We start from the raw sequence: 27,008 nt of genomic DNA, 5'->3' as shown, positions 1-27,008 counted from the left end.
CGAGATAACCTGAGCAGAGGGGCGAAGCCTGAAGGCGTCCCTAACACAGGCTTTTCCCTTGATTCTTTGATCCATTGTTAAAATCGGCAGGAAATGTCTTCCTCTCATCCGGCACCCAAGCGCCTCACATGGGAGTGAGGGCAGATCGAGCTGGCCGCCGACTTTGACCGCCCGGGTCACTGCCGAGCTGGGTAACGGGAGATTTTATCCCTCCCTGTTTTACCAGGAGCCTGGGCACCGCAAGGAGGGCTCCGGTGTCGCCTGGCAGCTGGGCAGCGGCCGGACCCCAACCCTCAGATACCCTCCATGACGGGGGATCCCCCGGGGCTGAGCCCAGGCGTGACCCCGCACCGAGCTGTGCCTCGGGGCGCCCGCCGTAGACCCGCACACCCCCACGGTGGGAGCTCCCTCGCCCCGGCCACCCACAGACCCAGCCCAGCTGGGCTCCGGCAACCGCGCTGCGCCGCTCACCGTCCCCCACGTTTCTCAGCCTGGAGGTGAAAACCCGAGAGGTGCACATTGCAGTGTCGGCGGGACCACGGGAGCCTGAAAACTCGGCTCTGATTTATAGCCTTTCCCACCCAGAGTTCGGGCTCCTCTCGAAGGAACGGGGAGTCACAGGGGACCTCATTCGTCCCCGGTGAATGCTGAGCTCACAGCCCATCCGGAGCACTGCCGGAGCCGCTGCTCTCCCACGCTCCAGAAGAGCCGGGAGCAGGGCTGGGCTTTGCCTCTGTGTCTCAAGACAACCGAAATCAAAAGCTTCACCTAAGTTGAAGGTATTATTGCAGGTCACTAAACTACTGATTCCTGCCTGTCCCCAGAGCCTAAAGAACTGTCATTACAGCGACTTGCTGCAACGGGGTAGGTGACGAGCATGGGGTAGGTGACGAGCATGTAAATCACGTTAAGGCACAGGAGGAGGCTCAAAACCTAAAGCTCAGATTGCGTTTTCTTTATGTTTTCCACGCGATGACATTAAAGTACGAGGGACGGATGTAAACCGGACTGTGTTGGATGACTGAGCCGGAGGAGAGCCGGCGCACGTAGAGTACAAGTTCTGCAGCCGCGGCCTGTCCCCGCAGGCTTCCCCTTTCCGCCCGCTCTTGACCCGCATCTGTGCGAACAGGATGAGCTGGAAAAGTATAAATAAAGCGTTAAAAAGAAGGACCGGGGCCCAGTACCGCCGCCATAAGAAAGGCCAAAAAACACCCAAAAAAGTGGATTTCTGGCCTCCCACGGCAGCCGCTCCTTTTGGCGGCCGCTCACCCTCCCGCTGCCCCGGGCCCCCGCCCGGCCCCGCTGCCCGGGGGGGGCACCGCGCCCCGCCCCGCCCCGCCCCGCCCCGCCCCGCCCCGCCCCGCCGCCGCGCGTCCCCGGGCGCCGCCCGCAGGAGGCAGCGGGACCGCCGCGCTGCGCCCGCCGCGCTCCGCCGCTGCCAGGTACGGCCGCGCCGCGCCGCGCCGGGGGGGAGCCGGGGCCCGGGCGGGGGCAGCCCCCGGGGGGGGCCCGGCCCGCGGCGGGGGCAGCGGATCCGGGGGGGGGAACCCGGGGGACCGCCGCCTCCCCCGCCCCGGGGGCTGCTCCGGAGGGGCGCTCCGGGGGTGCGTGGGGGGTGCTAGGAGGATGCGCTGGGGTGCGCGCCGGTGGGTGCTCGGGGGGTGCTTCAGAAGTGCTCGGAGGTGCTTGGGGGTGCTGCAGGGGTGCGCTGGAGGATGCGCTGGGGGTGCCCCAAAGGGTGCTCTGGGGGTGCATTTGAGGATGCTCTGGGGGTGCCTCAAGGGGTGCTCTGGGGGTGCACTGGAGGATGCTCTGGGGGTGCCCCAAAGGGTGCTCTGGGGGTGCATTTGAGGATGCTCTGGGGGTGCCTCAAGGGGTGCTCTGGGGGTGCCCCAAAGGGTGCTCCGGGGGTGCGCTGGAGGATGCTCTGGGGGTGCTCCAAAGGATGCTCTGGGGGTGCCCCAAAGGGTGCTCTGGGGATGCGCCGGAGGATGCTCTGGGGGTGCTCCAAAGGGTGCTCTGGGGGTGTGCTGCAGGATGCTCTGGGGTGATCCAAAGGGTGCTCTGGGGGTGTGCTGGAGGATGCTCTGGGGGTGCCCCAAAGGGTGCTCTGGGGATGCACTTGAGAATGCTCTGGGGGTGCTCCAAAGGGTGCTCCGGGGGTGTGCTGGAGGATGCTCTGGGGATGCACTTGAGGATGCTCTGGGGGTGCTCTAAAGGGTGCTCCGGGGGTGTGCTGGAGGATGCTCTGGGGGTGCTCCAAAGGGTGCTGTGCAGGATGCTCAGGGGGATGCTCTAAAAGTGCTCAGGGATGCTCCAGAGTGTGATCTGGGGGTGCTCAGGGGTGCCAGGCCCCTTGAGTGGCTGCCTGGGGACAGCAACAGCCCTGAACCACCCGGGACAGGAGCGTTTCCAGTTCACCCCTGGGTGCGGGACGGACACACAGAGAGTGACTGGGTAGCGGGGAGAAGGCAGGAAGGCTCCGAACCCTGACGGGACCCCCGGATGTCACCGTGTGAGGGCTGGGAAGGGCCCCCAGACAATGCGGTGAAGTCACCAGGATCCCAGAGCAGCCAGAGTTGCATTTAGCCTCAAAGCCCGACCGTACAACCCTCCCCAGCCCTGAAGATGTGGTTGAGACAAGCCCCAGCCCAGCCTCCACGGCTGAGCGTGGTCGCCGGCGCCAGCCTCCAGCCTCTCTCCATTTCCTTGCCGGCTTTCCAGCCGTCCGGACGCAGAAACTCTTGGCGCCGTAACTCATTTCTCTCTCTAACGAGGTTCGTGCTCTGGTTCCCTGAGCCGCGTGTCCCATGGGGCTCGGCCGCAGGTCTGGTCTGGCTGCGGAGCGGGGCCAGGGCTGAGCTCCGGATTTCTGCATCCCCGGCGGGTGGGGGGCCGAGAGAGGGGCCGCTCCAGCAACGCGTTTGGCAGCGAGCGGAGGGACGGGCAGTGCCTCTCTCTCACAGGCAGCATCGCCTTTCCTCGGCAGCGGCGGCTGCCAGGGCATTTCTGAGCAGCCCAACTCTGCCGGGACCAGGCGTGCCCCGTGCGAGCATTTTCGTCAGCTCCCGGCGTTCGGCTTGTGATTTCTCGCAGGCCGAAGTCAAAGATGTGCCGGGCTCTGACTCCGCTCCGGGAGAAATCGGTGAGTGTGAACAGGGAGCTGCTGCACCAGGGTAGAGCATCGCCTGAGATCTGTGTAGAAAAGGCTCAATAGTCCATGGGAAGATCAGTGATGGCAGAAAGTGGGTTAAATAATCTCAACTGTGAGTCCAACTAAGTTCACAATGGAGAAAATCGTGGTCTGGATGCTCTGGGTATGATGTTCACCTTCCAGAGATGGAAGCAGGACTGTGCTGTACAGGGTTATCTCATTTTCCTCCCAGCTAGGGGATGCGATCCGCCGGGAAGGGTTTCCTTTGTCCAGAAATTAACTATTGCAGCTGCATGGCCCAAATGAAGGCAGTGAGCACCCGAAAATGTGGCATGTGCAGGGTAAGGAGAGCAACTGCAGCGAAGGGCGTGGAGAAGGGGAGCGCGGTAAAAAATATCAGCATTTGCCTTCATACCCGTTTTGTAGTCTTCCCGGTGTTTTGTGTTTGATTTGGGATGGACTTAATGGAAAACCCTGATCTCTTAAATGATTCCCAATATGGTGAGAGGAGGGAGCCCATAACCTCAGGTTTGTGATTGATTATTTTTCGCTCCGACTGTAATATTTCAAAAATAAATAGATCTGCTGAAATGACAGCCAGCCTGATGACCAGCGACCTGGCCAGGGAACCTGTGTTTGAGGACGGATCCGTTCACGGATTCATTAAAATAATCCTGAAACTGGAAGATAAGATGGGGAGGAGCCTGTTGCTGCTGGGGGTACTGTCAGTCTCCCAGTGTGGTTTCCAAACCACTTCTGAATAGGAAAACCACTGCCACGTTTGGCTCCTTTCTGGAAAGTCTGGTTACGGAGAAGGTTTGTCTCCCAGGTGCAGAAATCATCCCCCTCGTGCAATGCTGGGGCTGTCCCGTTCCCGCAGGAGCCAACAAATTCGGTGTCACAGTCTCCCTTCGTCCTCAGCTAACCAAAATACGCTCCCCCCATATTTATTTGCCGCCGAGCAGGAGTGCGACGTTGCTTCCCGTCCTCTGCGTCCTTTGGCCTGGGCGCGTTTCGGGAGGGCGAGGTTTGGTCTCAAAACACCCTTCGCATCAGGAGCGGTTTTGGGATTCTGCGAGATGGCCGGCGTTAGAGGAATACAAGCTCATTCACAAGCTCGTTGCTGATTCGGGTCCCTCCCCCTGCGGTTTTACAGCTGCCAAATATTCTGAAAGTCGCATTTTCATCACCGAGTGTTACGCATTAAATCTTGGGTCTTTTCAAGGAAGCTTTGGGAGCAGCACCAGGGATGAACGTGGCTGTGCTTGTTAGAGAAAAAAGTAAATAGGGAAGTGACTGTATTTTCCGTTTGGTGGCCGGTATGATGGGGGTTATGCGACTCTGCCTTGCTCAAGAGCAGCGAGATGCAGATTTCGGTCAATAAAGCCCCGACCCCGTCTCGGGGGTGCGAAGGAGCCCGTGGTCCAGGGCAGAAATCCCCAGCCGTGCACATTCTCACGCTGCCGGCACTAGGGCAGAGCGGTGGGGAGGAACCGGCTGCAGTGAGCTCCTTCTTCAGTCTTATTTATTTTAGACCTCGGTGGAATTCACGTTTCCGGCACTGCGCCTCGGGAAGCCTTGAGTCCTGCACATCCCAGGGTTGAAACAGCACATGCAAAAGCAGTTATTGTCATTATTATGATAATTTACTGCCAAAGTGGACAAGTTGGTGGAGTGAGAAACGTGAAATACGGTGAAAAACCCACCCACGTGCGGTGGCTTCCGTCTTCCAAATGTGATTATCTTCAGTTCATCATTGCAGCCAGTTCCTCTGTCCGTCAGGGATGAACGTGAGTCTCACAGAATCACAGAATCACTAAGGTTGGAAAAGATCTGTCAGATCGTCAAGTCCAACCACCACCCCAACCCCACCATGCCCACTAAACCATGTCCCGCAGTGCCACGTCCACACTTTCCTTGAACACCTCCAGGGATGGTGACTCCACCACCTCCCTGGGCAGCCTCTTCCAGTGTCTCAGCACAAGGGAGAAAGCTGAAAATGAGCAGAGCAGCAATATGCAGTCTGAGCTTGGGCAAAAAAGTAGAGGAAAGCCTCCCATTTCCTAAACCTTCCCCATAACCCGGGCGCACGAAAATACGGCTGCAGGGCTCCCAGCATCCACGTGGAAATCACCGGCAGAGGAGAAAGGCACACATCCATCCCCTCTGTGGTCCCGATCAACGTGGAGAGTGGTTTCAGGTGGCCTGAAAAATAAATGTTCCTGTTTAAAGAGGTTTTTAAACCTGTCATGAGTGTGATCCATCTGAGTCTTGTTGGCCCAGGCCAGAAACCGGTATCAAATGGCCCTGTGTCTCCATGGGGACTGCGGTGGTTGCCCAGGGAAGAGGAGAAAAATAGGCAGGCAGAGAATAGGGCTTTCCTAAAAACACCTGGAAGTGCTGCTTTCAGTGGGAGAGGACCTGTGTTGATGATGGGACCTTTACCAGGGTGAGACAGGACAGACACTGGATCGCCAGTTGGCTTTCAAAACCGCAAATGCGCTTTTTGGTGATTTCTCAGGCTGGTGGGTTTAGGAAGCCCTGTTTGTGTGTTGGGGTGGGTTTCTCCAGTTCCACAAACTCCAGTGTTTCATCTCGGGATTGGACACGGCACAACACCCTTCCTTCCCTGCGCTGCCCCATCCATCTCATGTCTCAGCAAGCAGCTGAGCAAGACCAAGGTGGAAGAGCCTTTCCCAGCAAACAGGAGCACCTTGGTTTGATGGTTCCCCTCCACACCCAGCTTCCGAAAACACCCAGAGGATCCTGTTTTTCCTTAGGAAACGGAGACGTTTCCAGCCCAGCTTGGGCTCAGGCTCTTGAGAGGGATGAGCGCAGGAGCCCCAAGGATGCACCAAGCCCTGGCCAAGCCAAGGACAACCCCGTTGTCATAAAGTTGCTACCAGCTTCTTTGACCACATGGAAGTTATTCGGTATCATGGCAGCAAAGCTTGACCTGTCCCAAGGTCAAGGAGATGGAAAACAGCAGCTTGGAAGAGTCCAGAAGCCAGAAGAGGGTTTCATTGGTTCCCTGCCCCACCGAACTTGTGGGATTGAGGCAAAAAGAGTAAACATTAGAAATGAGGCACTTCAGATTTTTTTCTGCCTTCTGACTGTGGAGTGCTTTCGATTCATGGCTTCAGGTGGTTTCTCTGATCGCCTGGCTCCGGGAAAGGAGATTTTAGGGAAAACACCACAGTTTTCAAGGCGCAGGATAAAATAATGAGAATCGACCAAAGCTTTTATAAGACCATGGCTGGAATGAGCTGAAGGTCAATTGGAAAAGAGGTTATCAGAGGAGGGGATGAACATGATCGTTTTCCCCTCCTGGTGAGCCATAAAAGCGGGCGAGAGTTTGGATATCTGATACCTCCAGGTCTCGTCCTGACCTGTCTCTAATGGAAATGCTGGCAGGAAGCTCACGACATTTATTAATACAGCAATAAGCAGCTTTAATAAAATCAGTATCCGCACAACTTTATTACTGCCATTTGAAAAGAAGCCTGAAATGGCTGTTTAAGTACCGCCGGCCGCCAAGGGTTGCACACTTATGCTGAAAGCGATTGTCTTCTTTATTAAGTGGTGCCGGGTTAATTATTCAGATTTCTCGCGAGCCCGCTGCTCTCTCAAACACCAGTGAGGCTCCGCACGCCTCCAGGATGTTTTCCATGTGAGCAGCCCCCGGCTCCAGCCCTATCCAGCCCCCTCCGCTGCTTCGTGTACGTAATTTTGCAGAGAGGGTGATGGCTGGCGGGGGGTGGGAGGCCAGCCTGAACCTCTCCGTCGCTACAACCACGAGCTGATGGGTTGCAGAGGGAGCATGTCCCTCTCGAGCATTCACAAACTGCTTCCAGCTCCCAGCTCTCCTCTGGAGAAGCCCCAGGCAGGCAGCAGCCGAGGGAGCTTCAGCCCGGGGTGCGATGAAATGCCGGGGCCGGCGTGGCAGGGTACCCGTTGCCGTAAGCCACGTGCCGAAGCCGTCCGCTGGCCCAGGGTCGGAGGGTGAATTTTAAGCAGGCATCTGGACTATGTGGTGTTTCGCTTTCAGAGGGGTTTAGGGATTTACGTCCCTTTTCTCGTCGTCCCTTTTTACCTGCCGCCTCCGCCACCTCCGCTCTTCCCATACAGCGACTGCTTTTGCATCCCCAAATCTCGTCCTGCTCCTCTTTGGCACGTGCGGTCGGTTAACACCAGCGCAGAGGGAATCCTGCCCAGCGCGCGCAGCGCTGAGCCGTGCGTGGCTGTGGGGTGCACGCCGGGCTGGGACAGATCCAGCTTGCCAGCTCACCTTTCTGGGTGCTGATGGGTTTATAGCAGCGGGCTTCCTGGGGCTCAGGCGTCATCTGGTCTCCCCACTTTAATTTTGGGTCTGCTCAGCTGTCGTCTGCCCCCCGGCAGGCAGTACGGACCAGCCCGGCGTGTGTCCCCACCGGCTCCGCTCCCAGCTGCCACTTCCGAGGGGTGCCGTGGGGCGCGGGGCCGCTGGCAGCGGCGGTTGCATGATGCCAAATGCACCCAGGAAGGCGGCCGATGGGCTCCCGGGATGCAGATCTCTTACAGGGGAAACCCTGTTTGCTCTCCCTTTGGAAAACCTCGTGACAACTTCTTGCAATGCAAACCAGGACTTTAAACTGCTTTTATTTACTTATTTATTTATTTAGCCCCACAAAGTTTTCAAACTTCTTTTTTCCTCCTGGAAGGAAACTCCTTCCCGTGCCCGTGCCAGCCGGTCGCAGCCCACCGCCGCACGATGGAGATCCCACCCCTGTGGATGTCCCCAGCGGACTGGAAATGGGTTATTTTTCTTCCTTTGCAGTGAAAACAGAATTGAAAAATCCGTACAACAAATATTCCCCGAGAGGCTATATTTATTCCTGGTATGTCCACTTGCAATAATAGCTCGGCTGCTTGTTGTGCAATCCAGCAGACCGCCGGGATGGAGCAGGTTTGGGTGTAACCCTTTGGGTTCCGAGGGTGAGCTCCGTCCGTGGGTCCGTGCGGGTCCGTGCGGTGGAGGGGAGCGGGGGGCGGCGGGTGAAGCCCGAACCTGCCCTCCTGCAGCGATTCTGCTCGGGGAAAGGAAGGAAGGCAGCAGCTTTGCCCGTCGGCCCTGCGAGCATCCCAGAAGGCAGCGGTGGCCGTGGCGGGGCCGGGCAGGGACCCACGGGATGGCTTTTGAGCTGTTTCGAGGCCGTCTGTTTCCTATCATCCATGGGAGCAGCCTGCGAAGCAAAATCCCCCCTGACAGCTGTGGTGCGTAACGTAAAGCAGCAGCAATTTGAGGCTGTGACCTCAGTCCTCACGCTTGCCGGGCGATCTCGGGCCGTGCCCAGGTGGAACCCTTCCCCATTTCCCACCCCGTGCCGGCCCCGCTGGGTGAAGCTATCAGAAGCCGGTCGTAGCTCCATCAAGCACCGGCCCATATGCAATTAATTTGCATGTTTTGACTCCATCCATTCCTAGCTCCTCACGAAAAGCTTATTTAGGGGGACGCAGACTTGAAGACCTTCTTCAGGCCCACGGGGATTACATCTGGGAAAAACTGTAGGTCTTATGCGTATAATTGCAATAAGGAAATGCTCCCAATAAAAGCTTCCTGCCAGGTCTTCCCAGTGAGAAATCGAAATAATTCTTTTAAGCTTACTTTAAAATCAGCGCCATATAGAAATATGTATATTTTTCCATCGTGCTGCTTTGTCTGGAGAACGTAAGCAACAGAATACGCTCAGAAAAGATGCGGAAGCGTAACTAAACCAGAAGAATTTGACAGAAAATAAGCCAACGTGCTCTTAAGTTCGTTTTGAACCCCGAGCGCGGTAATTGCCTGTGAAAGCAGAAAGCTGTCAACATGGAGTCACAGCCCCGCGCGGTGTGGGACGCTGGAGCCGTGTGGGAAAGGCGGCATTTAATGGGAAAGGCGGCATTTAACCGGCTGCTGAAAATGTGTGGGGTATTTTTAATTCCTCGGTAAGAAGTTAACCCGTCCGTGCCTTGGGGAGCACTAGCAAGGACGAACCGCTGCCCTTTCTCTACACGTCCAGGCTACTTCGCTTCCCGCAAAGGCAAAACTTCTCTGCTTTTCTTCAGACTTAACCTGTTGAAGTTGCATTTAGTCGTTGCAGGCGCGCAGTGAGCTGGCAGGAGTGCCGGCAGCTCTCTTCTAGTGACAAAAAGTGTTTTTCCCTGCTAACGTGAGCGTTCCGGTTGCGCTGCCTGTTGAGCGGTGGGAAAGGTGCTGGTGCCGCCCCGTGATGCGAGTCCCTGGTGAAAGCCCCCGACGGAGCCCCCGGGTCCCGGTGGGACCTCTCCGCGTCTCAGGATTTTCTTTCCTGGCCCTAGGAGAGGTTGACAGCCCGGCTGCGGGGAGCCGGGCGGTGTCTGAACCCCTCAGCCTTTGCAAGCGTGAAGTTGTTGCAAGTTCCGTGCGGAGGCTGAGGGTTTTTTCCCTGTTGCCAGCCTGGGGGTGCCGTGATCTGGGATGCCCGGCAGCAGCCCCAGCGCGGGGGCTTGGGACGGGCTCTCTGCCCATCACCAAGCCGCACAAAAGCACGCTGTGTCTGCTCTGCAAGCTGCCCCCATGCCTCGAATTTGAAGTTTGCATTGATAACCCTGCTGCAAAAGGCTGGAGAGGTTTATTTGGAGAGTCCCACAGGAGCCCAGGGGCTGCCTGTCCCTCCTCACAGCAGCCAGGGCACGGCACGGCACGGCACGGCACGGCACGGCACGGTGGGCCAGGCGTCCTCTGCCTGTACCGCGGCTACGTGCGGCTGCGTTCCCGCCGTCACCCCATCCCGTTCAGCGTCTCCTGGGGACGGCGGATGGATGGGAGCGACGTGAGGGGCCGGAGCTGCGGGGAGAAGGGCAAAGGGCCGAGGGGCTGTTTCTGCTCCGCGCGTGGGAACGGGGCTTCGGCAGGATTGATTACGGACGTTGAGACCTTCTGCGGCTTCTACTAAAGATGCCGCCTTTTAATCGCGGCAGCCGTTTGCATTTCCTTGGGAGAGGCGCTCAGCAGAATAACTAATGCATTCAGCCTGGGAGGTGCAGCATGCGGAGGGCGAGCTCCGGCTGCAGCCTGCAGCATCAGGTATGGTACGAACCGTATCGTTAATAAGTGACTGTCTTTTCAATAGTCTGTCCTGATAAGGGAGGCAGCCCGCTGGCAGCCCAAGCAGCGCTTAGCGTTTTGTGGTTTACGGAAAAGTTATCGATGCTATGGAAAGTAACTCATTTTATACAGCGGGCTTCAGCTGTCCTCGGAAAGGTCATATGAGATCCACGGGCTGCTTTATTAGAAAATTAATCCCTCTTTTGTGCTTCTTGCTTTAAACTTGTATTTGCTTTCCGAGCAAGGTCACTGCTCAGCTGACCAACTTTTTAACAACTGGAAAAGGCACATTTGCTGCTCTGGACCCTCCACTGCCGGCTCTCGGCACGGGAAAAGATGCCTCGGAGGGTGGCAAGCGCCTCTGCTCCCTGATGGGTTTGTAGGTGGGAGCATGAGAAGGTAACGCGACAAGATGCTTTTCTAACGATAATTTTTCCTTTCACCATGAAGTGCTAAAGCCATTGCTGCAGTGCAGGAGAACATGACAGGCAGACCTCAAAAAAATGTGGTGTTACAGCTAATGAGACTGTGCTAACACGCCGCTCAGCAGGGACAAATTGTCTTCTTATTTATAGGCACAGGGTTAAATGTTTCCAATTTAAACCTACTAGCAAGATGCTGTCGGAGAATGAAATTCATGTATATTTGTCTTTATGGTTCAGTTAATTTGTTCTTTAAATCTTCTGGGGTGTAATGCTGCTCGCCTTTCTGCTGGCTGGGATGGATGGGGGAGCGGTGGGCGCTTACATTGCCTGGCAAGTGGGGCAGAGTAAGAGAGGGGTTAAACGTGACTGTAAAGAGGCAGTGGTTGAGACAGGGCTAGGTAAAAAGGCAGTACGTTGTCCCTGCAAATGGGCTGCCCCAGGGAATAAACCCACTTCATTCGTTGCTGTTGCCTTCTCATATATTTGCCTTCTTGATTTCCATTTCTGTACGTATTTATTCCTGCCTTGAGAAAAGCGATGTAATTTCATTCAAGGTAAAAATCAGCGATGCTGCGCACGTGGCGATGTCGCCTGCCTGGAGAGAAAAATAAGTGTTTTTCAATCTTATGCCATAGGGGAAAACCCAACAAATACCAAACCCGACAGAGGGTCAGCCTAACAGGTATTAGCAGGATGGAGACCCACCTAAAAGCACTGGCCTGCCCCAAACCATGGGCTGGACCCTGGGCGTACGGGTATGCTTCTTCCAGCTGATTACTTCGTCTTTTTATCTCGTTTTTATTAGGGACAGGCATTGGAGAGCAGCTGTGGGGTCCAGGGAGCCACAGTTTTGGCTCAAAGCCATCCACCCCGCACCTGAGCTGCCCCGGGGGGAACGGGAAAACACGAGCAAGCTGGCAGGGTACTTTCACCATCCTTTTACGAGGCGATTTTGAGGTAGATTGGTCAAAAGAGAAAAGTTGTAGTATCAATTTGGGCTGCAGAGTTGGGACCCAGCCAGCTCATAAATGAACCAATTAGGTGTAATTATCTAGATATTAAAAAGCATCCTATTCACTGGCTTTCCCCCTCCTGCAAATAAACGACCTAGAAGAGTGAAGTGTAGCTGGTCAGACTAGCTGGGATCCGTAAGTGGTCCGTAATTGACTGTAATCAGAAAATTTAAAAAAAAAAAAACATTTGAGAAAGAGGTTAGCGTTCGTTTTGGCACATGCTGTTTATTGGCAGGAGGAGATAGAAGAAATTGCCCTTTATTGAAGAAGTGCAGTTAATTGGAGAGCACGTCAGGAGGCCGCTGGTCAAGGTGTTTCAGAGGCTCGCATGGTGTTGGGCGGGCATCAGCGTTGCCGTCCAGCAACATAGGCATTGAGGAGGTACCAACCCTGGAGGCACTTTGGAGAGTTTTGATATTCTCCTTGGGTTGGGAGCCTCCAAACTTTCCCTCAGGGCTCTAAATTGACAATAAACTTGTCTACCTGAATGACAGAACTAATCGTTTCTTTAAAAGGTTTTGATCTTTCAAAGTATCCATCCTATGATAACAATACAGCAGGATTTGGCTTCGTTTTCCCACTGGGCTTTGTTGCATTTCAGTGCTTCTAGAAGAAAATCACAGCAGCACCTCTATAGCAGCACTGTATATCCTTATCTGTACTGCATATCCAGTTATATGCCATTGCCACAAGAAGAAAGATGAGTTACACAATGCAAAAATAATTACATGGGAAAAAGCAAATATAGACGCTGCAGAGTGGAGAAGACCAACAAGACAGAGCTTCTCCTGAGACGGTGAATGAGCTAGAGGTCTCAAGAAACAGTTCTGCTGGTGGATGCTGCAGAAGAGAAAAGAGAAAGGTGAACAAGACCAGTGCTGGATAAGTACGGTGTCAGGCGAAGCGAGGGGTAAAGGTTGGCTGGAGCCCCTTCACAGGGGGCTCTGGAAGCGTGGTCCAGTGCTAAAGTCCTCACTTAGACAAAATACTATAAAAGGAATTCAGACTCTGACGGTTTGATCGATGAGATGAATGTGAGCTGGATTCTGGAATAAATAGTCCCGGCGACGTCCCCAGCTGCCTGGGGTTGGCTTGACATAGGCTTTGTGCTCCTTGGTCCTACCCTAAAAATTCTGCATAGCTCAGGGATGCACTGGAGAAGCAGGGATGGACTTCCAAGCTGCTGTGGGACCATCTCTGGCCAGGAACCAAGTTAGATACTTGAAGGAAAATCCTAAACAAGCAACCTGCCTGCCAAGAAACCCCCACTTTTTCCCCTGTAGCAGGAATTAAAAGACAGACCTTCTCACTCTGAGCAACGTTGTCCTTCTCATGCAAGTCAGGAAGCCTCCTACAGTGATGTCCAACCACCTCAACCTCCTTCACCCTTGCCAGCCTCCTCCCTGTGTCTTTCTGAAGGGCATGGAGGAGACAAGCTTCACCCAGGACTTTTCTTGGTTGTTCCCAGCCTTAATCTCCTCTCACGCTCCAGGAGGATCTCACCCGTGTCCACATGATGGGAAAGAGCTGGAGGGCAGTACAGACCAGGGTGGATATGAAGTTCACCATGTAGGCTGTGGTAGATCTCCACCTGAAGATCTTCCCTGATATGAAAGTGATTTGTCTGTATTTTAGTGCAATTTGGTGAAGGTTCTTTGTAACAGTATGGATGTGCTCTGAAATAATGGATTTCATTTGAACAAGATTTAGCATAAATTTTGAATCGTTGGTTATTATGCATTAAAAAAAAAAGGTGACAAACTAGTAATTTCTGTGTGTAGTTTATATCCCTTGCTGTTTTCAGAGATGTTGTATTACGTTGGATATACCCAGCCTACGGGAGTCAATGAAGAGTCCCTGGGCCATCTATCTCAAGCCCGGTAGAAATTATCCTCAATGTCTTTCCTCATTTGCAGTCAAAACCATCTGTAATGCAGGGGATGTTTTATAACAACCAACTACCTGGGATGTGCCTGTGAAGCACGAGTTGTTGCCACTGGAAAAGGAGCTATTGATTTAAGCAGCTTGAAAGTGCTTAGCAGACACAGTCGGGCTGCAGAATACGGGAAAGAAGAGGGGGGGTGGCCTGTGAAGAGGCGTAGGGCTTTAAGGAGAGATTAAGTTCAGATGATTGAGCTTTTCTTTAAATTAAAAGTATCTGTTTCTTTTTTCCAAGGGTGAAGCGACTCAGCTGCCCTAGCTTGTCAGAGGATGTTTAACTGACAGCCCGATTAGACCACACCATGGAGAAGACAGATGGTATGGAGGCTACGGGATGTTTGTTTGCTCATTTGTTTCTTGAAAAAAAACCCCAACCCAGCCCTGAAGTAATTTCCTTACCAGAAATACTGTAAATAACCCGTTTTCTGTAGATACGCGCTAGGGCCAGGAGGTGAAAAATGCATCGTTCATGTATTATGCAGACTTCCTAAACCGCAGCAAAAACATGGTCACGGCTCTCAGTTCAGCACCTATTTGTCCTCCTGTCCTCTGCGGTGCATAGGCAGGACAGATCTCCTCTGCCTTTGCTCTTGTGCCGTATTACCCCGCGTGAGGTTTTCCCTCTATCGTTCCTCTCACTTTCACGTGCTGCTCCCCATCAGAAAGGCGGCTTCATCTCGGTCGCGCTCTGTGATGAGCGGCACCGAAAGCCATGCCAAATTCTGCCGGTCCCTGCGGAGCTGCTGCCCCAGGACGGGGACAGAGGGAGCGGCCACGAAACCTGGTTTCTCCTGGTCGAGCTGCTCCTCCTCATCCTCACCGAGCACAGCTTGTTTGCTCGGAGGTGCAAAGCAGCCCAAAGCACGGTGATTTCAGGGACTTGCCGCATCAAGAAAAACAAGCGATGATGCAGGGCTTTAACTATTTAGATCCTCAGGGCCGAAATTCGGCGGGTGTGAATTTTTGCAGGCTGGAACTGGCTGTATTAAGTTGTATTAAACCAGGAGCCTCGGACTGCGCTGCTGGAGCCGTGCCGTTTGCCTGCGACGGCTGGGTGGGCAAACGCTGTCACGTATTGCGCGGTGATTTTCCGCAATTAAAAGCCGTGCGCGGTGCCGCGCAGCCGGTCACCTTGGGAGGCACGTGTTTCGCATGGATGTGGCTGCGTAAAGCAGCCCCGGCTGGCGCTGTCTGGGTCCGGCCCCTGCCCAGTGCTGTATTCATCATTTTCAAGGAAAAATTTGTGACCTGGTGTTTGCTGATGAGACGACGCAATGATTTTCCTGCTTGGCGTGCACGGCACTGCTTATGCCGCTGAAAAGTTAAAACCAAACCAAAAGCCTTGAAAAATGTAACTGTCACAGATTGGTTCCACCTTTTTGTTTTTTGAGCTGGATTTATTATACGTCAGGCAGCTTTTTATACTTACACAGGCACGTAGCTCTGCCTGCAAAACCTGCTGTTTGCTTAATTGCCAATTAGAGCCATGATTTCAGCAAATTTTCAGCTTCCTCGGTGTAACAATTACCTGATTCACCTCCAGAAAACTGGATCGGACCTTTGAACGTGTTGCTGCGTCTCTGCGCGGCTTCCCCACGAGCCTCTGCAATGATGAACTGCACCCCCCGCCTGCCTGAAACTGAGATGAAGAAGGCAGTAACATTTATCCCCTGCTCTAAACATATTTTTTGTTAATTTTTTTTGTTGTCTTCAAAATTCAATCAATCACCTCTTTCCTTTGGGTTGTTTCAGCAAAGGGCCAGCCACCCAAACCCAATGGGGAGAGGGAGCAGCCCCGCGGCCTCCCCTACACCGTGGAGACGCCCTACGGCTTTCACTTGGACCTGGACTTCCTGAAGTACGTGGACGACATCGAGAAAGGGAACACCATCAGAAGGGTTCACATCCACCGGAAAGCCAAGCAGCCGAAATTCAGCACCCTGCCCCGAAACTTCAGCCTGCCGGAGAACGGCTCCCGTGGATGCACGTCTGCTCCCAGCAAGAGCTGGACGGCAGCCTGCTCCTTCCCCCCGCGAAAGGCATCCCTGGGGGCGGAGGAGACCCCCCGGCCCCTCCTGCCCAACGAGCTGACCCTTCCCGTGGCCGACGAGCCGAGTTACCGGAGGAGAGCGCTGTTGGCGGAGACGCGGCGGCAGGCGGAGCTGGGGTGGCAGGAGGGCGAGCTCCGGGGACGGCCGCAGCTGCTGCGAGCCTCCAGCCTGCCCGCCGCGCTGCTGCCCGGCCAGCCCCCGCCGGGGGACGGACGGGTGCCCTCGCCCCTCCGGCCACCTCCCCAGCACTGCCATGACCAGAGCGGCTCCGAAAGCACGTTCCGCCCCGCGCCGCGTTCGCCCGGCTCCGACGGCGTCGTGTTAAATCTCCCCCGGGAGATGAGCTTGGAGCAAGATGTGTCCTTGGGGCAGAAGGAGCATCCGGGTGGAGGCAGCCCGCGGCTGGTGCAGGTGCAGCCCCCGTGGCAGAGCCAGCATCCCGCGGCACCGCAGCTGCAGGTGGTGATGGAGAGCGGAGGCGAGGAGGGCGATGCCACCGACGCCAGCGGTCGCTCCGCCTTGGCCGGGGGTGAACCAGCATCGCTGGCTGCCCTCCAGCTCGCAGAGGAGAACACGAACCCTGGGGAGAGGGAGTTAAGTGTGAGTGAAATCGCTCCGAATGTGCTGAAGAAAGCTGAGGAGGGGAGTGTCCGGGCTGGAGAGAACACGGAGAGCTGTGGTCCTCAGCCTCGTGATGCCGGAGAGGCCGGCGGGGTTGCTGCGCTGAAGCAGCAGATTGCTGCTCTGGAGGAGCAGCTGAGCAAGAAGAAAGAAGAGCTCGAGCAGATCAGGGCAGTGCTGGAGCAGCAGGATCATGAGATCAAGGAGAAGGAGAAAAGCATTAAGTTACTGGCCAGCTCCAAAGCTCAGCTGGAAGAGGAGCTGTGCCGGGAAAACGCCACAGAGGCCAAGCCACTGTCCAGGCGGAGCGGCGGGGCTTTGCAGTGCTACGACGCTGCGGTGAACACCGACCTCTCGCAGGTAACCGGGGCCAAGCAAGCCCATGATAAAGGCATCAACGTAAATATCCCGCTCTCCACCAAATCCATAGGATGCAGCGTCCACAGAACAGACAACGTGAATGTGCAGGTGATGGAGCTGGGCGCTCGGAGAGATCAGGGACTGGCAGATGCTTGCACCGGACCCGGACACTTTGGTGAAGCCGACGTTGGGGCTGGCCTTCATGCACCGTGCTTCACCCAGCTGAAGTTTGATGAGCACCTCAGCGATGACAATCAAAATCACAGGAATAACTACGACACGCAGAGTCTCGCTGCTCACGCAGTGACTGCAGAAAGCTATCGAGGAACAAGAATTGGCTCAAACGCAGGAGAAAACGAGGCAGGCTTTGGCGACGATAAACCTCGAGATGGGCTGGAAGAGGAAGGTCCCCCTGACCACGAGGATCTCCCCGCTGTTGCCCCCATCGGCCAATACGTAAAAAAAATCCAGGAGCTTTTGCAGGAGCAGTGGCTGTGTTTGGAGCACGGCTACCCTGAGTTAGCAAGCGCTATTAAACAGCCGGCCTCCAAGCTCAGCTCTATTCAGAACCAATTAGTTAATTCCTTAAACTCGTTGCTGTCTGCCTACTCTTCGCAAGGGCCCGCAGATAAGGAGAATTCGAACACACACTATCAACAGTTGGGTAAATAATATTGGCATAGGTTTCAATGTGTCCGGGCCAGATCTCTTCCCATTTATTCAAGTGTTGAGCAGCGGTGATGCAGTGGAGCTTGGTGGAATAATTAGTGTGTCAGTCAGATCAGAAATAGCCCCTTCTAAACACGTATGAGAAAGGCTAATCTCTGCACATCACAAGCTATGTGATCTTAAAAAAAGCAAGCAAAACCATGTAGGAGCTGATAAAGCTGTGCCTCGGTTATATGCAGGTTCAGCTTCCAAAAGTGGCCGTACTTGTGGCTATTCCATCAAATAACCATTTTTCTTAATTGGATTGGACATCTCAGTTTGCAAGGATATGGGACTCATGCTCATCTGGGGTAGATCAGCATGAAGTTCACCAGAACCAAAACCAATTCAAGGTAACTGAGCAACTAAGCTGGGAAAAGACCTGTCCCCACCCACAGACGTTCATCTAAAATAAGTTTAGCTTATATGAAGATTAAGAATCCAAAACCGAAGGCTGCCTGTTCACTGTCGGGGGGGCTTAGATAGATAAATGACTTCTCTTAAATAGACGAGTGACCTATTAGTTATAAGCAATACACGGGAGACTATTCAAACTCCGATGGAAAGACTCATCCATGTAGTATTATAGGAGATTTATATAGGAGATTTCCAATACGTTAGTATAGAAAAAAAAAAGAAAGAAAACATTATTACGAAAGTAAAACCTACTTATATACATAGGACCCGTATATAATTCCCAGTCACGTCCTTTATATTCCCAGTCACTTGGAGATGTTTGAGACCTGTATTTTAAAGGTGGCAGGGCAGGTTCAGGTTGTGGCCAGGTGCATCAGTAGTTTTGCGAGACATAAAAAGCATCTCCTAAGATGAACTAAGATGCTTAGGGTTATGATTTGTAGTTTGCTGCTAGAAGTTGGGAATAATCATTGATAATTATGGCACATCTGCTTAATTAATCTATTATTTTGTATTTTGCTAGAAATCTCTCCAACCACAAGTCTTAAATCTATCATGAAAAAGAAAGGTTATGGTTTCCATGCAGGAGGCAATGGGACCAAAAAGAATCTTCAGTTTGTTGGGGTAAACGGTGGGTAAGCATCCGTTCAGAAGATAAAACTGCCTTTTAACATGTGATGTCCTCTGTATTGCTGAAGAAGTCATTCTTTTTTTCCCCTCTTTTCCCCTCCAAACCTCTTGATTAAAAGGCCATTTGAAATGGAGCCTCTTTTCTCCCTTCTTTAATCCAGCACTGATAACCTGTAAGTAACCCTGTGTAGAAAAGATGTCGGTGTTTTCAGCGCAGTGAGGGACACCCTGGGGACTGACACTCTCTGCACACCCATCTTCTGGGGCTTCATCCAAAACCCAGCTGGGTCCATGGGAAGATTCCCACTAACTTTGGTGGGTTTTGGAGGAGGTCAGCACTGCCTGGGTGGGCATGCTGCCACTAACCTGCCTCCACGCTCCAACGACAGCCAACAAAAGTTGGTTCAGGGACTGAGAAAAGACTATTTCAGTAAATAAGGAATTACCTCGGGGTGAAGGAGACCCGTAGTTTAGGTTGTGCTCCAACACCCAGTTCCTTGTGTATGCAATATCTAACACTCTTTGGCCTTTGAGCTAACTAGGTACAACAACGGGTGCTGTAGATGCATCTCTAAGAGCAGCACTGACACATCTTCTACCGAGGAGTACGTGTGCTGGCCTGGGGAGGGCAGGACGCATTTCACTGTCCCTTTGCTGTGCAAACAGCTATGTGTGCAAATTTGGATGCTGGTTTCCGCTGACATACGCTTCTCCGACTTCCCAGCTCGATGGCTGCTGCTGTTGGGTTCATCAGGGGTTACTCACTCTTGTTGTGTAGAGCTGCCTCTGCCAACAGTCGCTGAAATGGGTACAACTTGCAGTGAGTAGAGCAATTTTGACTAGTTTGAGAAAAGTTTTGGGATCCCTCAGAGTTCAGTGTTCTGTCTCACGGAAGATGTTATTGTTATTAATACTTTTGGACAACCAGAAGAGAGGTCTCTCTAGCGGGGCTGCTTGAGTGGTGGACTCAGGTCCATGCTGGAGCTACGAACACATTTTTTGTCTAGTGGTCCTCAAGGTTGCCGACATGCTGCCTGTCTCACCTTGCCACAGGGCCCGTGTTTCTCGTGGCTCCCTGTCAGCGTGCTGGCGGCTCCCGGCAGGGATGTGGCACGTAGCCCTGGCCTGGCCACGCTGGGGCTTGTGTGATGGACGTCCCTCCAAACCAACCAAGTAGTCCCTGAAGTAACCTTGCCTGCTGCTAATTAACTGCTTCTATCACGCTCCTGCTGGCTTAAGAAGCCAAAAAAAAAAAAGACTAACCCCAAATTTGGCTGTGGCTCTAACCTTTTAACTTGCGTGTCACTCCGGGCTTCATCCAAGACCCATTGGAGTCAGTGGGTGTCTTCAATGAGTCTTGGTCAGGCCCTGCGGTTGCCGATGGGGAAGGAGTGAATAACATGTGGTGTCCTCAAATAGCTACGAAACGACTTCAAGCGAAGACACAAGTTGCGAAGACAGCCCATCGGATGGGGATGTGGAGAGCGAGATGGAAAGGAGAGCTGATGATTTGGAGCCCACGCAGGCAAAAGCTGGTGGTGAAAGTGAGGGGGCTTCATCGGGGACCTACTCGCGGGAGAGATGTGAAGACGACGCCCCACAGGAGCCAGCGGCAGAAGCAGCACCTTGCACTCAGCACAAGGCTGACAGGTAACCAGAAAAACCAGACAGCGCTCACACTTTCTGTCATGTTTCTGCAGCCGCAGTGCGCACGGCGCTGCATTTGGTCGCTCCTACAGGGCTGGGGTCGGTGCTTCATCTGCTCGGTGGAAAGGCAGCCGCTGACCTCTGTAGCCATGGGAAAAGGCTTTAGAGAGCTAAATATTTTTTGAGTTAGTACAAAATCTAATGGGGATTGATTCAGGCCCTACTCTGGAAAAGACGGAGTCATATTTGGTGAGAATTAGCTCATTTCTCCCCTCTCATGTGAAGTTTCTCAGTAAAGTTCTTTGCAGATTCAGGAATAAGATTTTTTTTTTTTTTCCACTTTAAGGATTCTTGTAACAGATGAAGTTGACCATACAGATCTGGGACTCTGGACTTAAACACTTATTAAGTGCTTAACTTTGTACCTAAAATCTTTGTCAAGTCCGTTGGACAACTTGTGTCCATAAATTTAAGCACTTAAATAAGTGTTGAATATATTCTGACCTAAATTGCGTGGTGTCCTTCCTGCTTCAAATACCTCCAGCAAGTTCTGCATGATGGATTTACGAAAGTATTTTCCCTTTAGATGCAAACCCTCTGAAGATTTCCTTGCCGACTGCCAGCTACTCAGCAAGCACCTCTCAGAAATTAGGACCACAAGCGACAAGCATCTGGTACAGATAATTTTCAATCCCATTTCAGACATGGTTCCCACTCTCTGTTACGTTTAATGGATAAGATTATCCTGACGGCACATTGCAGGCTGTGCCCTACCATGTCATGGACAGCTTTGTGAGGAGAGAGGGATGACATGACCTCTGAGTCAGTTTTAGAATAGCTAAAAAGAAAGGAAAAGGGAAAAAAAAAGAAGATGAAGGCTTTCTCTGCTTACTCATTCAAGTTACCACAGGAAATTCCTTTCCTCCTTAAGTTATAGCAGTAATCCCAAAACCACAAGCTAAATACCAGCTGGGTGATGCCAGAGCACAGGACAAAGTGGTGTGGGGTGAGGAGCCGGGGCAGCGACCGGTTTGCAGGATGACTACCCCAGAATTAACGGTGAGACCTCGATGTTTTCAGCGGCATGTCCTGAGCACCGTCTGCCAGGAGTGGTTCCAGGTGTCGAGCCGCAAGTCTTCCAGCCCGGAGGTGGTTGCAGCGTATCTCAAGGCGCTGGGGGCCATCCAGCCCCAGCTCCTGGCAATGGTGGTGAACCTGGCTGACAGGAATGGCAACACAGCTCTTCACTACAGCGTTTCCCACTCCAACTTCCCGATTGCAAAGCTCCTGCTAGACACAGGTAGGAACAGCCACTCTGCTCATCCATGGCTTTTGTTGGGTGTAGGTGTGGAAGTTACTTTATGTCGCTCTTGCCAATGGGGCATGGTCCCACAGGGGATGACCATGGAGGGAGGAGCCAGGTAACGGGGATCCATCAACAGTCTCAGACATGGCAAACAACGAATGAGATCCAGGGTCCTCCCAGGGACTTCAGTCAGGAGCAAAAGGAGATGGGACAGAGGTGAGGCTGGGGACCAACTACAGCAGGGGAGCCATCCTGTAGACAAGCATGGGGCCAAGGTCCACCCAGGAGACAAACGTGGGGCTATGACCCATCCAAGGGACAAGTGTAGGGCCAAGGTCCATCCAAGATACAAGCATGGGGCCAAGGTCCACCCAGGAGACAAACATGGGGCTACGACCCATCCAAGGGGCAAGTGTAGGGCCAAGGTCCATCCAAGATACAAGCATGGGGCCAAGGTCCACCCAGGAGACAAATGTGGGGCTAAGGCCCATCCAAGAGACAAGTGTAGGGCCAAGGTCCATCCAAGATACAAGCATGGGGCCAAGGTCCACCCAGGAGACATGGTTGATCTGAATACCAGCATCCTCCCCCATAGCTTGGCCCTGGTCCCATGGGTGTGGGCAGGGGTCCCAGCTGAGGCTCCCTGGGGACATTAAGGCCCATTAGTGCCCTCAGACCCTTGAGGGCTTTGCAGTCTGACTTTGGAGAGGGCTCAGGGTCCCCGTGGCCAAGCGGTGTCTCTCATGGCCCTGGTCCCGGTGGGATGGGGTGGCTCTCCCAGCTTCTTGTAGCAGCAAATGCCACATCATGGCTTGGAGCTGGAGGATCAGACCCCTGAGAGCGTAACAAACCTCATAGCGCTGCAGAAAAACTCCGTTTTAAACTATTGAACTTTCAGCTCACATTAGAAAGAAAGAAAAATCTCAGCTGAGCTTATACGGGGGAAAAATGCACACGCGCTCAGCAAGAATAAAGGCACTTTGGCCTTTTCTCATGGGCCAGACAATCTGTTAAATGTTAGGGAAATGGCAGATTATCATACACATCTATAACTCGATTGTTGCCGCAGACGCACAGGGAACCGTGGCGGTTTGTCCCCTCCTGCCACTGAGTGCCCAAGGCGGCCGGGTCCCCGGGGCAAGGCTGGACCTGAGCCCCAGCCCGTCAGACATGGCTCGTTCCTCGTGCTGGAGTTGGAAATAGTCTCTTGGAGGTGAAAAGTGAGTGAAACGGGGCTGGGATGGATTTACACCACCCGCTGGGTTGTCTTTCTGCTGCTCCCTTGCTGCAGGAGTCGAAGCAAACAGCCCACAGCTCCACAACTGGCGTGTGCCCAAGGCATTAATTATCCCCCCCTTTCTTTTTTCGTTATGGTCTTCAAAGTTAATTGAGTTGACCTCAGCAATTGTAATTAACTGTAGCAATGCGTAGCACCAAATATCCTTTAATGCTGTGCTCACAGGACTAGATATTTAACGCAGATAAGTCTCAATCCTGTATAATTATGGAAACTCCTGTTTCTGGGAGCATAAGATGCCGCGTGTTTTATAATTCCCTCTTTGCTTCCCATTTGCTTGTCTCTCTCCATCTGATTCATCACGGGGCTGAATCTTTCCCCTGCGCGGTGCATCGCCTCCCAGGCATGTGCCACCTGGACCTGCAGAACCGCGCCGGCTACACGGCGGTGATGCTCACCCCGCTGGCAGCCGCCGAGACGGGAGAGGACATGGAGGTGGTGATGAAGCTGCTGAAGGAGGGGGATGTCAACCTGCGAGCCGCCCAGGTGCGTTCCCGTAGTTCTGCTGTTTCTTTGAAAACCAAGCGTGGCCCCGCGTGGGATCACGGCACGGCCGCGGGCGGAGGGCAACCAGCCTGCAGTGGGTATTTATTTGGCAAAGGCATCTGCTGAGCTCGTAGCCTCCTATTTATGGCCATCGCTGTGCGATGCCAATTCAGGCTGTGGCATCATCATGTCCCCATAGAGATCTCGGGTTGTGGGGGGGGATATAATTTGGGTTTCTTACACTGCATGTGCAGCGCCAGGCTGAGACTCAGCAGTAGACATTGGGTTGGAACTGCTGTTGCCCAAGAGTTACAAAAGCAACCTCAGCTAAATTGCAGCGTGGCCACCCACCAGCTCCCTGTGGAGGGATACGAAAGCTGGGTAAAATGAAAAGGCAAAAGGAAAGCCGAAAATTTTGCAAAACAATTTTTTCTGAGCTCAAAATTTAGAAGTGATAGCAGGGAGGAGCGTTGCGGGGTGGACCCTGGGGTACAGGATCCCCAGGTTTGCTGTTGAGCGGTCGTTTCATCAGAGTCACACATTTTGGTCGCAGAGATGGCAGTGCCCTCATCCAGGTCTTCTTCCAAACAGCTGTAAAAGTTAGTCTAGACCTAAGTTAAACAGCCCAGGAGGGTTGGGGGACCTGTCTTTGGGGGCGGCCGGGAGCCGGGCGGTTTGGCCAAGCTGCTGCAAAGACCCTCCACGTGGCCGTAGTGCAAGTGAGCATGTATCTCTTGCAATACCTGCTGAAGAGCCCCTGTATTATTTAATAATAATAAGCAATATGCAATAATAATATGAATTATTATGATATATGTACTATGCAATAATAATATGCAATCTTACGGTGTATATGCAATGATAACATTCATGATGATGATGATGATGATGATGATGATGATGATGATGATGATGATGACGACGACGACGACGATGTATAAAAGTCCGAACGAGCAGGACTGTAGCAGGCTGGTGGGTAAGGGGTGTTCAGCCTTTCCCCGTGCGGTTGCAGGGAGGCCAGACCGCCCTGATGCTGGGGGTCAGCCATGAGCGGGACGACATGGTGCGAGCCCTCCTCTCCTGCCAGGCCGACGTCAACCTGCAGGACGAGGAGGGGACGACGGCCCTGATGGTGGCCTGCCGGCTGGGCAACGCCGACATCGTCAGGCTCCTCTTGGCCCAGCCCGGCTGCCAGGTCGCGCTGACGGACAAGGTGAGGCTCCGGCACCGCGCTCGGTCCCGTACACAACCTCATGTCCACCGGGCAGGGAAAGTTCGCACGGGATGGTGCTTTACAGGCAGCAATCCCCGAGTGGTGGTTTTTAAGTGAAGAAGTACAATTCTGGTCCACTTTCTAATCAGGGGACCGCTTTTACGAGAGAACCCTGGTTTTGATGCTTGCTGTGCAGTGGATGGGGTGGCTGTGGGAGCATCCTGCATCCCAGCTGCAGCCCGGGCAGGAGCACTGCGGGGAAGAGCCCAACCCGGTGTCAACCTAAAAAAAAAAGATTAAACCCTGGTCATGTGGAATCAGCAGAGCTTCAGCTCCAAGAAATTAGCAGCAATTAACTCTCCCCTGGGAACGGACGCCTCTCCGGAGGGGACGCGTGGGACAGGGATGGGTTGGGAGCAGCACAGCCGGTTGAAATCCCCTCCTGTGTGGGCTTGCGGCAATGGGCCACGTAGTTGCGTTTATAGTTCTGCAAGTATTTTCTAATTAAACTGCAATTTTGTCTAAGACATGTGGGACGGCACTGGGGCCAAGGGAACGCATGGCCGGGATGTGTTTTGTGCAGTTGAGGTTAAGCCCCAAAACACCACGGGGAGGTGTGCAGGACAGTGACCCATTTTCAACGAGGGAGGAATGCAGGGAAGGAGGTTTTGGGGGTAAATAGCTGGGTGCGAAGCTGCCCTGGCCAACCGCTTGTTGGAAAGCGGAGGAAAACTCATCAGCAGGCAGATTGCAAAGAGCCTCTCTCGGCAGTGACGGGGCCAAGAAGTGAAGGCGGTTGAGGATGGAGCTGGTTGGATCACGGGGGTGGCCGGGGCGAGATGCAGGGATTCGGGCCGTAACGTCTTCGTCTCCTCCCTCCCCGCAGGGCGGTAACTCGGCCCTGTCGCTGGCCCAGGGCGCTGCCCGGGGGGACATCGCAGCGCTCCTGCGAGCCCACGCCGAGCACAGCCCGTCCCTCTCTGCGTGACCAAGTGGGGAGAAGAAACCAGGACGGGGAATTAACAACTCCTTCTTGTAAGGGCCCCCCTGCCCGCCTTGGCGGCCGGGGCCAATATCGCGGGGTTCCATACGTACAAGGGGATGAACCCTGTCAGTTATCTGTATACGTTCCCTGTGCCTAATTCTCCTCATTAAGCCTGCTTACACCCCCCTGATCCATGCACATTGCCACAAATGACTCCAAGCTCTCCTATACGCTCCTCCCAGTATAGATTTGGCAGGTGAGCGACTGAAAGGAAGGAGAAAAGCACATTAGAAAAGCAATACTTAGTCTTTTGTAACCTTTGATTATGGTTGTCCTTTTAATCGACTACTTAACTGTATCTCATTTAACTTGTAAGTTTGTGTCCTAATATTTATTATTAGCTCTTCTGTATGTAGTGGCAGGCAGTGATTATTCAGTGTATGTAACAACAAACACAAGCTGGATGGATTATGTAAAATATAAAATCCTATTTATGTTTGCTTATGTGGGTCTGATGTAAGAATTAAAAATTAATGCTCTAGGAAAATATTTGAGTATACCAGCCCCAGATACACAGACATCGTTTTGCCTCTATTTGGAATTACCATATGGCTCTTATTTTTTCTAACTACGTTTGCGCTAACGGGGAAGCCATTGCCATGCACCGTGCACCAGCGCGTGCGCTGCTCAGGCACAGCAGGGCGGATCAGATTATCCCGAGCACGGCACGAGAAGATCAACAGATTCCCATCCCAGGATGCGTTAACATTGTCCAGGAGTTCCATGGAGCGACTTTGCTGACGGATGCCTTTTGGGCAAGCATCTGCTCTCCGCTTTCCCTTGTGCTCAACTTTCAGATGCCCAAACTACGCCCATGTAAAGTCATGCCATGATTTAGCTGCCGGAGTTGGCCGGTGCCAGGGCCGCCTCCGCCACGGGGCACCGACAGGGTCGGTCCAACATCACCTCAAATCATACGTAGGGCAGGGTTATTTTCTTAAATCCCTCTGCCACTGAGAAAGAGAGAGGGAGGGCTCAGCCCCCACCTTTCCAAACATCTTTACATTGTCATTAAGTCACGATGTACTGGGAAGTGCCGTTTCATGAGGCTGTGCTGCATCAGGACCCGGTGGATGGTCTCTGTAGGCTTTGGTGGACGTAGGTGCCGTCACCAGTTGAGCTGGTGCACAGTATACCCTAAACCCAGATCTACTTGCCATCACTAAAAGCAAATCTCCCTCGTTAGCTAATTACTTTTCTTTTTCTGTTACTAAGCAGAAGCTAATCCTGGACTACTTTGGTTGCTCGTAAGTCAATTCACATCATGACGAAGTCTCTCTTGAGCTGCCCTTTCACCTTCCCTCATATTTGCAATACGCGGCAAAGCCATTGCCGAGTCCCTGTCCTCACACCGGTAACGCTCCCACTGCCTTGCAGGGAGGGGAGGACAGACCCTGCCCTCTGTTTTCCGCTGAAATTTGCCGTCTGCTCCGTTTCTTTCCTTTCTTCATGTTTTCAGTCAGAAGCATTCATCATCTCAATTGTCTATCTGCCTTTTTTTAAATGCAAAATGCAGTTACCTCCTTTATGTATAAATAAACTCAAGTAAAACCTTGACCTGCGTTTGCTCCTGTGCCTGTCCCCAT

The 27,008-nt window shown here is 53.2% G+C and overlaps 1 protein-coding gene across 1 annotated transcript; it reads left to right on the top strand.

Annotated features, from left to right (window-relative positions):
• The first annotated feature begins 1,406 nt into the window (after positions 1–1,406).
• Positions 1,407–25,365, top strand: KANK4 (KN motif and ankyrin repeat domains 4). Its single transcript, XM_059822216.1, has 10 exons — positions 1,407–1,442; positions 13,877–13,959; positions 15,394–17,337; positions 18,322–18,433; positions 19,848–20,078; positions 20,662–20,749; positions 21,156–21,375; positions 23,022–23,164; positions 24,177–24,377; positions 25,264–25,365. The coding sequence occupies exons 2-10, from the start codon at positions 13,944–13,946 to the stop codon at positions 25,363–25,365; spliced, it is 3,057 nt and encodes a 1,018-aa protein (XP_059678199.1). The 5' UTR covers positions 1,407–1,442; positions 13,877–13,943.
• The last annotated feature ends 1,643 nt before the right edge of the window (positions 25,366–27,008 follow it).

Source organism: Gavia stellata, chromosome 10, assembly GCF_030936135.1.
Source record: "Gavia stellata isolate bGavSte3 chromosome 10, bGavSte3.hap2, whole genome shotgun sequence".
In the NCBI taxonomy this organism is placed as follows: Eukaryota; Metazoa; Chordata; class Aves; order Gaviiformes; family Gaviidae; genus Gavia; species Gavia stellata.
The sequence above is the reverse complement of the archived record's forward strand: the minus strand, read 5'-3'. Positions and strand labels throughout refer to the sequence as shown.